General features: G+C 44.5%; 1 protein-coding gene across 1 annotated transcript in view; it reads left to right on the top strand.

Annotated features, from left to right (window-relative positions):
• Nucleotides 1-12,294, top strand: part of LOC118880983 (fer-1-like protein 4) — a 46,094-nt gene that overhangs the window by 17,618 nt on the left and 16,182 nt on the right. The window contains 12 exon segments of the mRNA XM_036825230.1: nt 6,192-6,416; nt 6,985-7,060; nt 7,215-7,339; nt 7,565-7,699; nt 7,824-7,836; nt 7,839-7,996; nt 8,445-8,561; nt 8,656-8,817; nt 11,003-11,028; nt 11,030-11,196; nt 11,340-11,398; nt 11,487-11,618. Of these exon segments, the coding sequence (XP_036681125.1) occupies nt 6,192-6,416; nt 6,985-7,060; nt 7,215-7,339; nt 7,565-7,699; nt 7,824-7,836; nt 7,839-7,996; nt 8,445-8,561; nt 8,656-8,817; nt 11,003-11,028; nt 11,030-11,196; nt 11,340-11,398; nt 11,487-11,618 (1,395 nt within the window).

Here is a 12,294-nt window from a genome sequence, read left to right on the forward strand (position 1 = left end):
CCCACTAGATCCTTTAGAATTTTTATCACAGTTATTTTAATATTGCTGTCTAATAATTCCAACATTTTGGTTATCTGTGGGTCTACTTCTATTGATTATTCCTGTCTTGACCATGGGTCACATTTTTTGCTTTTCCTATTCTTATAATTTTTCATTATGTGTCTGGAGTTTTGTATAAAAGAACAGTAGAGGCTAAAATAAAAAATATCTCCAGAGAGTTTTGATGAAGTCTACTTTAACTAATTTTTCTTTTACGTTTATTGTTTTCTGTTACCTGTGTAAGAAAATTTTACTACCTCCAAGCCACAAAGATATTCTCCTATGCTTTTAGGAGAATAAAGATAGTCCCCTAAAAGTTTTATGGTTTTAGATTTTACATTTGGGTCTCTGACTGTTCTCAAGTTAGTCTTTGCATGTGGTGTAACATATGGGTCAAAATTCTATTTTTAAAATATGGACATTGAGATAGTCTAGCACCATATGTTGGAAAGATTTCTTTTTCCTCTTGAGTTGCTTTGGCTTTTTAATTGAAAATCAGGAGGCTGTATAAGTTCCTCTGTTGAATTTTTCATTTCAGTCATTGCACTTTTTTTTTGCTTTGTTTTGTTTTTCTTTTTTTTTAATTAATTAATTATTTTTGACTGCGTTGGGTCTTCGTTGCTGCGCATGGGCTTTCTTCAGTTGTGGTGAGCAGGTGCTACACTTCATTGCGGTGCGCGGACTTCTCATTGTGGCGACTTCTCTTATTGATGCGCACGGACTCTAGGCATGCGGGCTTCAGTAGTTGTGGCACGCAGGCTCAGTAGTTGTGGCTCGCGGGATCTAGAGCGCAGGCTCAGTAGCTGTGGTGCACGGGCTTAGTTGCTCTGCAGCATGTGGGATCTTCCTGGACCAGGGCTCGAACCCCTGTCCCCTGCATTGGCAGGTGGATTCTTAACCACAGCACCACCACGGAAGTCCCTGCACATTTTTTTTTAATTAATATATTTTTAATTGAAGTATTGTTGATTTACAATGTTGCGTTAACTTCTGCTACACAGCAAAGTGATTCAGTTATACATATATATATCCCTGCACTTTTTATTTCTGTAAATTCTATTTTTTTCAAATCCACTGTGTTATTTTTCACCGTTTATTATTCCCAGTAAGTATTTATCAGGTTTGTCTTTTGTTTCATTTAAGAATAGTAAGCAGAGCTGTTTTTATAATGTCAGATGATTACAATAGTCAGTTTGGGGGGGTTTGTTTTCACTCTCTGTTTCTGCTGATACTTCCTCATGGTTGTTTCCTTCTGTGCTTAGTTGCTTTAAACTGTGAGCTATTCATTGTAGTTTCCTCAAAAAATTATTTGTGGGACTTCTTTGAGTCCTGGAATAAAGGTACATTCTTCCAGAAAACATATGACTTTGCTTCTGCCCTTGATCACCTTAAACTGAAATTTGATGTTTAGCAACATCCAGGCACAGTGAAAAAAATTGGCTTGTGGTTATTCTTTTCAGGGACAATTTCCAACTTCCACTACACTCAGCCAGACAACCCTCTTTGTTGATCACTGGATGTGAGAGAGTGGGGCAGGTTCAGTTATGGTTTATCTTTATCCTGAAGGCGTGATTCTCTGGGGTTCTAGATTTTTTTTTTTTTTTTTAACATCTTTATTGAAGTTAATTGCTTTACAATGGTGTGTTAGTTTCTGCTTTAAAACAAAGTGAATCAGTTATACATATACATATGTTCCCATATCTCTTCCCTCTTGCATCTCCCTCCCTCCCACCCTCCCTATCCCACCCCTCTAGGTGGTCACAAAGCACCGAGCTGATCTCCCTGTGCTATGCGGCTGCTTCCCACTAGCTATCTATTTTACATTTGGTAGTGTATATATGTCCATGACACTCTCTCACCCTGTCACATCTCACCCCTCCCCCTCCCCATATCCTCAAGTCCATTCTTTAGTAGGTCTGTGTCTTTATTCCCATCTGCCACTAGGTTCTTCATGTCCTTTTTTTTTTTTTTTTTCCTTAGATTCCATATATATGTGTTAGCATACTGTATTTGTTTTTCTCTTTCTGACTTACTTCACTCTGTATGACAGACTGTAACTCCATCCACCTCATTACAAATACCTCCATTTCATTTCTTTTTATGGCTGAGTAATATACCATTGTATACATGTGCCACATCTTCTTTATCCATTCATCCGATGATGGACACTTTGGTTGCTTCCATGGCCTGGCTATTGTAAATAGAGCTGCAATGAACATTTTGGTACATGACTCTTTTTGAATTATGGTTTTCTCAGGGTATATGTCTGGGGTTCTAGTTTTTAAGGAGGGGAGATATCTCCTATGAGACTCCCGTTCTGAATGGTATCCGGGCTCTTTATATTGTTTTTACTCACTGCCAGGTCACGAAAAGCTCAGGGTTGCCAGGTTTGGCAAATGCCCTTGTGGCAAAAGTTGCTGAAATGCTCTGTTAACTTCTCTGGATTCCTATCTTCATTCAGGGCTTGGTATGATAATTCTTCATTCTTATTATCTCACCACTGCCTTTAATAAATATTTAAAAATATTTTATCAAGTCATTTTAGTTGGTTTTAGTGAGAGGTAGGTCTTAATTCCTAGCTCATGATATTACTGGAGATGGAAGTCAGGCATGATGATTTTTTTTTGATAATTTTAAAAAATATTTATTTTATTGAAGTATAATTGATTTACAATGTTGTGTTAATTTCTGCTGTACAGCAAAGGGATTAAGATATATATATACATATATTCAGATGTGTGCATATATATATTCTTTTTCATATTCTTTTCCATTATGGTTTATCACAGAATACTGAATATAGTTCCCCATGCTATACAGTAGGACCTTGTTGTGTATCCATTCTATATATAATAGTTTGCATCTGCTAATCCCCAACTCCCAATCCATCTCTCCCCTACCCCCCCATCCCCTTGGCAACCACAAGTCTGTTCTCTATGTCTGTGAGTCTGTTTATGTTTCATAAATAAGTTTATTTGTGCAGTATTTTAGATTCCACATAAAGGTGATATCATATGGTATTTGTCTTTCTCTTTCTGACTTACTTCACTTAGTATGATAATCTCTAAGTCCATCCGTGTTGCTGCAAATGGCATTATTTCATTCTTTTTTATGGCTGAGTAGTATTCCATTGTATATGTATATAACATCTTCTTTATCCATTCATCTGTTGATGGACATTTAGGTTGCTTCCATGTCTTGGCTATTGTGAATAGTGCTGCTGTGAACATTGGGGTACATGTATCCTTTTGAGTTAGAGTTTTGTCCGGATATATGCCCAGGAGTGGAATTGCTGGATCATATGGCAACTCTATTTTTAGTTTTTGAGGAACCTCCATACTGTTCTCCATAGTGGCTTCACCAATTTACATTCCCACCAACAGCATAGGAGGGTTCTCTTTTCTCCACACCCTCTCCAGCATCTGTTATTTGTAGATTTTTTTAATGATGGCCATTCTGACTGGTGTGAGGTGGTACCTCATTGTAATTTTGATTTGCATTTCTCTAATAATAGCGATGTTTGAGCATTTTTTCATGTGCCTGTTGGCCATCTGTATGTCTTTTTTGGAGAAATGTCTATTTAGGTCTTCTGCCCATTGGGTTGTTTGTTGTTTTTTGTTGTTGAGTTGTATGGTCTGTTTATATATTTTGGAAAGTAAGCCCTTGTTGGTCGCATCATTTGCAAATATTTTCTCCCAGTCTGTTGGTTGTCTTTTCATTTTGTTTATGGTTTCCTTTGCTGTACAAAAGCTTGTAAGTAAGTTTGATTAGGTCCCATTTGTTTATTTTTGCTTTTATTTCTATTTCCTTGGGAGACTGACCTAAGAAAACATTGGTACAATTTATGTCAGAGAATGATTTGCCTATGTTCTCTTCTAGGAGTTTTACGGTGTCCTGTCTTATATTTAAGTCTTTAAACCATTTTGAGTTTATTTTTGTGTATGGTGTAACTTCATTGATTTACAAGGCATGATGATTTTATTTTATTTATTATTATTATTTTTTAATACGTTTATTTATTTAATTTATTTATTTTTTGCTTCATTGGGTCTTCATTGCTGCGCGTGGGCTTTCTCTAGTTGTGGCAAGCGGGGGCGACTCTTCATTGCGGTGCATGGGCTTCTCATTGAGTTGGCTTCTCATTGAGTTGGCTTCTCACTTGCAGTGGCTTCTCTTGTTGCGGAGCACAGGTTCTAGGTGCGCAGGTTCAGTAGTTGTGGTGCACGGGCTTTGTTACTCCACGGCATGTGGGATCTTCCCGGACCAGGGCTTGAACCCTTGTCCCCTGCATTGGCAGGCGGATTCTCAACCACTGGGCCACCAGGGAAGTCCGGCATGATGATTTTAAGTAGGGGAAGGAGAGGGTCAGCTTTGGAGTGATCAGTTCTAGCTACTGTTTGTTTGCTTACTCAATGATATTTGAAGTCCTATTTTATGCCAGGCTCTGTATGAGACCCTGGGGATCCACCCCTGTCATGTTTCTTGCCCTTTTGGGGCTTATGTTCTGGCGAGGGAGATACACTATGCATCTCAAATGCATGAGAAAAATAATGATGATCTGTAGGTATTGCTAAAGAAGATGTTATAGAAGCTAAGGGGTCAGGGGAGAACCAGCTTACATAAGGTGGTCAGAGAAGACTTCTCTGCAGAGACAGCATTTAAACTGAGACCCAGAGGATGGGAGCAAGCCAGCCATTCATGAGAGAATGAGTTGGAAGGGAAGACTGAAGACAGGAAGACTGTCTCAGTTGTCTGGACAAGAGTGGACTGTCTTGATCTAAGAGAGTGAGGAAGGGGGACATGGACAGGACTTGGTGATAAGATGTTGGAGGAGAAGGCTGACACCAGCTCAGGTAGTTAGCTGATGTGAATGGGCACACAGTGGGGATCACTGGGGAGAGATCAGGTTGAGAAGGAGGGAAAAGTAAGGAAATCAGGCTGACACAGGCTCCAACATGGTGAACCCTGAAGACCTTACGCTAAGTGAAAAAAAGCCAGTCACAAAAGGACAGATGATTCCACTCATATGAGGTACCCAGAGTAGTCAGATTCACAGAGAGAAAGTAGGGTGGTGATTGTCAGGGCTGGGAGAGGGAAATGGAAAGTTAGTGGGGTTTTTTTTTTTATTTTCTTTTTTTCTTTTTTCATTTTTTTTTTTTTTCAGGCAAGGCTTTACTGGGGCCCCTGCTGCAGCAGGGGGCAGTGAGAACAAATAACAGTTTCCCTTGCTGGTTCACTCCCCGAATGGGGGCGAGCTTGTTCCTTATATGGGGTGAGGGTAGGGGTGTGTCCAGGGGTGCGGGCCGGAGGGGTGGCTTAGGTGTTCTGCCCGCCCCTGAGATGGTGTGGTGTGCAGGGGGCATGCGCAGTACCCTGCTTTTGCTCCCGATCCCCCTGCTTTTGCTCCAGGCTCTTCAAAAGTGGCAGTTGGGCTTTTTGGTCTCTTTGTGTTTAACGGATACAGAGTGTCAATTTTGCCGTGAAGAAAGTTCTGGAGTGGGCGGTAGTGATGGTTGCACAGCAATGTGAATGTCATACTGAACTGTACACTTAACAGTGGTTGAGATGGTAAATTTTACGTTATGTGTATTTTAACACAATTTTTTTTTTTTAAATTTTTATTTATTTATTTATTTATTTATTTATGGCTGTGTTGGGTCTTCGTTTCTGTGCGAGGGCTTTCTCTAGTTGCAGCAAGTGGGTGCCACTCTTCATCGCGGTGCGCAGGCCTCTCACCATCGCGGCCTCTCCCGTTGCGGAGCACAGGCTCCAGACGCGCAGGCTCAGCAATTGTGGCTCATGGGCCCAGTTGCTCCGCGGCATGTGGGATCCTCCCAGACCAGGGCTCGAACCCGTGTCCCCTGCATTGGCAGGCAGACTCTCAACCACTGCGCCACCAGGGAAGCCCTAACACAATTTTAAAAAAAGAGAGAGACCAGAAAATAAAAGTCAGGTTGGACTTTGAGTCTGATGTGGCCTGTGGGGCATCCACAGGGGAGAGATGTCCAGGAGGCAGGTGGCCAGATGGATCTGGGGTTGAGGGGGAGGTCAGGGCTGGAGATGGACATTTGGTCCGTCCATCCAGTGGCAGCTGTGGGAGCAGGTGATCTCAACTCCAGATTCACCTCCGTAACCCAGTTCTCTGCCTGCAGCCCCAGCAATCCCTCCTGGATGTGCTGGTCTGGATGCTCAGTGGGTGGCGCCATGTGGCCTGGGCCCGGATCCCTGCCCAGGATGTGCTGTTCTCTGTGGTGGAGGAGGAACGGGGCCGGGACTGTGGGAAGATCCAGAGTCTGCTGCTCACAGTGAGGGGTCCCGGGGGCGAGGGTGCTGGGACTAGAATGGGCTGAGGCTCACAGGGCAGCACAGACATTGGGGTGGAGCCATGTGGTGCACAACAGGGGTCCCCAGACTATTTATTTATTTGTTTATAATTTTTGGCCATGCCATGCTGCATGCGGGATCTTAGTTCCCTGACCAGGGATTGAACTCGTGCCCTCAGCAGTGAAAGTGCAGAGTCCTAACCACTGGACTGCCAGAGAATTCCCTCCAAACTATTTTCTTAAATTAAGTTTCTGCTCAAAAAGTTTTTAAATTTTAATTTTTTCAATTAAAAAAATGTTTTAATTAAAAAAATTATTAACTTTTAAAATTGTTTTAAAATTATTATTTTTTAAAGTGTACCAAACTCTTTTTAATTATCCAAAGTGCCAAAAGGAGATTGTGCCTTTACCCAGATGAGCTTTGACGTGAGATAAACCCCAAATATTGTCACCTCTGGGCCTGAACTGGCCCTTTTGCTGACTAGGCTCTGACAGATGAGCAGGGTTATGAAAATGGGAGTGTGACTAATTAGTTCCTTGTAAGTGCAGCTGATCTGGAGGCAAAAGATTTGTAAATGAGGTGTCCCTGGGAGAGACACCAGCAGGGGTCCCTAGTGGTGAGAAGCTGTGACCACAGGGGCCCCCGGACCTGCTGCCTGAGCCCTCGGCTGGGCTGCCCCTCAGCCTGGACCGGGACGGTGAGTGAGGGTCGTGGGGCAGGCGGGCCCAGTTCTCCATTTGCCCGAGGTGTGGGGCTAGATGCTCAGCTGGGGGTTCGGATCGGAGGGGTCTGGGGTCAGGGACTCCAGTGGTCCCTGAGCTAATATGGCCCCTTCCTTCTCTCCACCCCAGACTTCAGCTACTTCCAGCTCCGGGCTCACTTGTACCAGGCCCAAGGTGTGCTGACAGCAGGTGACAGTGGGCTCTCGGACTCCTTTGCTCGAGTCCTCATCTCTACCCAGTGCCAGACCACACGGGCGAGGTCTGGGCTGGGATGTTGGTGGAGGGGCACTGGGAGACAAGGCGGGGTGGAGGCTGAGCTTTCTCCAAGGCCCTAAGTCTCTCTTCCTGCCTTGGATTTTCAGGACGGGATATTGGATCAGACTGCCCTGATTTAGGGGGTGGCGTAGAACCAGAGGGTCTTAGGGGTGAGGAGTTCTTCTGACAACTGCTGTTGCCTCCTTCCCTGCATGGCCCTCAAGGTCCTGGAGCAGACGCTGAGCCCCCTGTAGGATGAACTCGTGGTGTTTGATCAGTTAATCGTGGACGGGAGGAGGGAGCACCTGCAGGAGGAGCCCCCACTAGTGATTGTCAATGTCTTTGACCACAATAAGTTTGTGAGTGTGGCCTGGGCTCCACCTGGGTTCCCATCCCCAAGGACCCCCTCTTCTTGTCTTGATGTGCCCTCCCCTGGTTCCTGAGCCTCTTCTACTTTTGTCTTCACTGCCCTGCTCCCCGAAGGGCCCCTCTGTGTTCCCGGCAGGACGCTGGCCGCCCCAAGGGTAAAGCTGATGGAAGACCCTTACCAGCGTCCTGAGTTGCAGTTCTTCCCCCTGAGGAAGGGGCCCCGGGCAGCCGGGGAGCTCATCACCACCTTTGAACTCATTGAACTGGACTACAGTAGCCAACTTGAGGTCAGAGTGCTGTGGTCTAGCTGGCACACACCGTGGATCGCTTCTGCTATTTGTTTAGGTCATCCAGCTCCAGGGATGTGGGCATGTCCCAGGGTTACCCCTCCAATTCCCTTACCCCCAGAGAATGCAGGCTGCAGGTCTGTCCTGGGGCCACCTCACTGGACCTCCTGACTCCAGGTAACACTTGAAGTAGACCTACCCTAGGTTCACCTTGCCAGGCCTCCAACCCCAGAGAACCCAAGCCCGGGGTGATCCTCATGCCTCAGACACCCATCCTCCTTCCTGCACATGGCTGTTTTCTGAGACACCCCCCTCCCATCAATCCAGCCTTGCCAGGTTCCTCTGGATTTATATTTCACCAGCAGTCCTCCATTTCTTTTCCCCGAACCCAGGCTTTCCCTCCTTTGGCCTGATTCCTCTTTGACCTCTGATCTCTTGCTCCCTGCAGCCCTCAGTGCCCAGTGATGTGGAGCCCCAGGACCTGACCGCCCTGGTTGAGCCCCTCTCCAGATGCCTATCCCTGCCACCGCACGTGTGCCCGGTGCTTAGGGAGTTCCATGTTGAGGTAGCACCAGGCATTCTCATCCTCCTCCCTTCCCCACACCTGGGTGTCCTTCAATCAGGTACAGGGCCCTGAATCTCCCACTTCCCAACCCCAGGTACTGTTCTGGGGTCTGAGGGGCCTTGGCCATGTGCATCTGTTTGAGGTGGAGCAGCCCCAGGTTGTGCTGGAGGTAGCCGGTTGGCGAGTGGAGTCCGAGGTCCTGACCAGTTACTGTGAGAACCCCAATTTCACTGAGCTTGTCAGGCATCTGACAGTGGTGAGGACATGGGCTGGGGGCCAGAAGTGCTGGGCTGAGAAATGAAAGAGGGCAGTGGGATGGTGAATTCCCGGCTGGTTATATTACATTACCCAGGGGTCACCAAACTTTCTATAAAGGGCCACATAGTAAATATTTTAGGCTTTGTGGGCCATACAGTCTCAGTTGCAATTACTCAACTCTGCCATCGTAGCATGTAAACATCCATAGGCGACAAGGAAATGAATGAGTATGGCAGTTCCAATAAAACTTTATTTACAAAAACTGGCAGCAGGCCAGATTTGGTTTACAGGCAATAATTGGCTGATCCCTGGATTAATTCATGAACTGGTGGTGCTCTATTGGCTGTATTGATTGAGTGGATTAGCCAAAAGTCATGAAGTGTGAGTCCAAAGGAATCTGAGACACCAGGGGCTATGAAGACAAATACATTCTTTGTTTAATTTTTAATTACTGTACTCTAGTATGTGCTTTGGAGTCAAATTCTGGCAATGTCACTCAGGAGCTTGTCAAATCACTTGTCTGATTTGAGCTTTAGTTTTTCTGTTTGTTTGTTTGTTTGAAAAAGGGACGAAAAGGTGCTATAAGGAGCCAATGAGAGAAAGGATCTTGGTGAAAGGGCTTTGTAAACTGAAGAGTGCTGTGCCGGGGCAAGGGGGTGACTGGGACAAAGCACAGTGGTTCCCGACTGCAAGGGGGAGCACAGCAACAGCAATAACAAAAACCCAACACTATTTCATGACTCTGTTTCACATGCAGCAGTTTTCAGTTTGAAAACTTCATTGTGCTCTAAGATGATGAAACTGAAAGCACTTTGCTCACTGAACTTCTAGTGGGTGTTCCTCTCATTTCCCATTTCATAGTGCAAGTTGAGGAAAACACCTCTCTCTCCACTGTGCACCTGAAAAGAATGTGAATGCTTCTGTTGTTGGGTGGAGTGTTCTATATCAGATACCAATCAGGTCAAGTTGGTTTGATAGTATTATTCAAGCCTTCCTAAAAAAAGCCTCCTTGGGAATTTTATGTCTAGTTGTTCTATCCATTATTGAGAATATGGTATTGAAGTTTCCAACTTTTGTTGAATTGTTTGTTTCTCCCTTTATTTTTTTGTCTTTTTTTACTTGTATTTTCAGTTTTTGTTGTTAGGTGCATATATATTTATAATTGTTATAGCTTCCTATGAATCGATCTGTTTATCATTATAAAATGTCCTTGTTTGTCTCTAGTTTGTCTCTCTTTTTTGTCTTAAAGACTATTTGTCTGATAATATAGCTACTCCAGTTCTCTATGGTTAGTATTTGCATGGCATATGTTTCCCCATCCTTTTACTTTCAACCTATATGTATCTCACGAAAAAGCATCTCTTAAACAGCATGTAGTTGCATCTTTTTTTTTAATCCAGTTGACAATCTCTGTCTTTGAACTGTTTAATACAGTCACATTTGATGTTATTATTGATATGGTTGGATTTACATTTGCCACTTTGCTATTTGTTTTCTATAAGTCTCATATTTTTCGTTCTTCCTTTACTGCCTTCTTTTATATTACATAGATATTTGTTAGTATACTGCTTTAATTCCTTAGTTGATATTTACTTAGTAGTTGCTCTAGGGATTACAGTATGCATACTGATTTTTCACAATCTATTTCAGACTAATACTAATTTAGTTCCAGTAAAATAGAAATACTTTTCTCCATTATAACTCCATTCATTCCTCCCCCCTTTTGTGCTGTAACTGTCACATACATGTAAAATAAAGCCAACAATACAGTATTATAACTGTTGTCCCCGCCTCCCACTTAGGATCCATTGATAGATGTAGAATTTCTGGATTAAAGGGCATACGTAGTTTTATGGTTCTAAATCTATATTAGCAAACTGAGCATTGGTCCTTTACATAATGATAATAACAACAACAACCTCATATTTCTGATGGCGCTTTGTAGGCTCCAAAGTACTTTTGTACTGTTATGTCATTTGATACAATAGTCTTTCCAGTCCAGGACTGTGTCCCCTTTTTAGCTGGGAAATGGGTTCAGAAGGCAATGACTCACCAGAGATGACTCAGTGAGGCTGTGGGCTTTGAATGCATATTTAGCTGCACTGTTTTCTCATCTATCTCTGCTGCTGCCTCTCCTCCCCCCGAAGTCTGCAGAGGCACAGGTCCTCTCTCCCTAACCCCAGGACTTGCCAGAGCAGCCTTATCTGCAGACCCCTCAGCATCCTGGTGATTGAGCGCCGGGCCTTTGGCCGCACAGTGCTCGTGGGTTCCCACATTGTCCCCCATATGCTGAGATTCACACTCCGGGGTCAGGAGGATCCTCCTGAGGAGGAAGGAGAGGAGGAGACAGGGGACCTGGTGCCCAAGGCACCTCAAGGTAAGGGGCTTTCCCCTTAGGGGCCACCAGACAGAAGTCCATCTGGTTCCTGGCTGAGATGGCTCCAGGGGACCCTCCAGTGGAGCCTTGAGTCTGACTTCTACTTACCTGACCTTCTCCTGGTGTCTTTTATCCCCTCTCAGAACAGAGGTCCCGGGATCCCTTCTTGGCTGAAGTGGGGATACCCAGGCGGCTCCTGAAGGTGATGGAGTATGGGGGATGGGTGGAGAAGGGACTGGTGGGGCTTGGGGTGGTGCTAGGTTAGAGGCGCTGAGTTCTTGCTCCCTCAGGCTCCTCTGGAGAAGCTCCCTCTGGGAGGCCTCCTGAATCAAGGCCCAGAGCTGGAGGAGGACATCCCAGATCCTGAAGAGCTCGACTGGTGGTCCAAGTACTATGCACTGCTGCAGGAGCTCCAGGGGCAGGTGGGAGCAGAGCAGGGTTCTGGGGGTTGAGGGGCTGGAGACAGAGGAGGATAAATGGTAAGAAGAAGGATCTCATCAAACATGGAGCTCTACAGTTTTTCAGAACTCTTTGTTACAGCCATCTTTTCTCATCTTCACAACAATTTGAGAAGCTGGGGATTATTAACTCCATTATCTAGAGCTGTGTTGTCCAGAAATATCGTGTGAGCCACATATGTAATTTTAACTTTTGTAGTAGCCACATTAAAAAAATTAAAAGGAAACAGATGAAAATAATTTTAATAATATATTTTATTTAACCTAGTATATCTACAGTATCATTTCAAGAAGTAACCATCATAAACAATTAATAGTGAGATTTTTTTTAATTAATAGATTTATTTTATTTATTTATTTATTTATTTATTTATTTATTTATGGCTGTGTTGGGTCTTCGTTGCTGCGCGCGGGCTTTCTCTAGTTGCAGTGAGCGGGGGCTACTCTTTGTTGCGGTACAAGGGCTTCTCATTGCGGTGGCCTCTCTTGTTGCGCAGCACAGGCTCTAGGTGCGCAGGCTCAGTAGTTGTGGCACACGGGCTTAGTTGCTCCGTGGCATGTGGGGTCTTCCCAGACCAGGAATCGAACCCGTGTCCCCTGCATTGGCAGGTGGATTCTTAACCACTGTGCCACCAGGGAA

This window comes from Balaenoptera musculus, chromosome 15, assembly GCF_009873245.2.
Source record: "Balaenoptera musculus isolate JJ_BM4_2016_0621 chromosome 15, mBalMus1.pri.v3, whole genome shotgun sequence".
NCBI classification, from domain to species: Eukaryota; Metazoa; Chordata; class Mammalia; order Artiodactyla; family Balaenopteridae; genus Balaenoptera; species Balaenoptera musculus.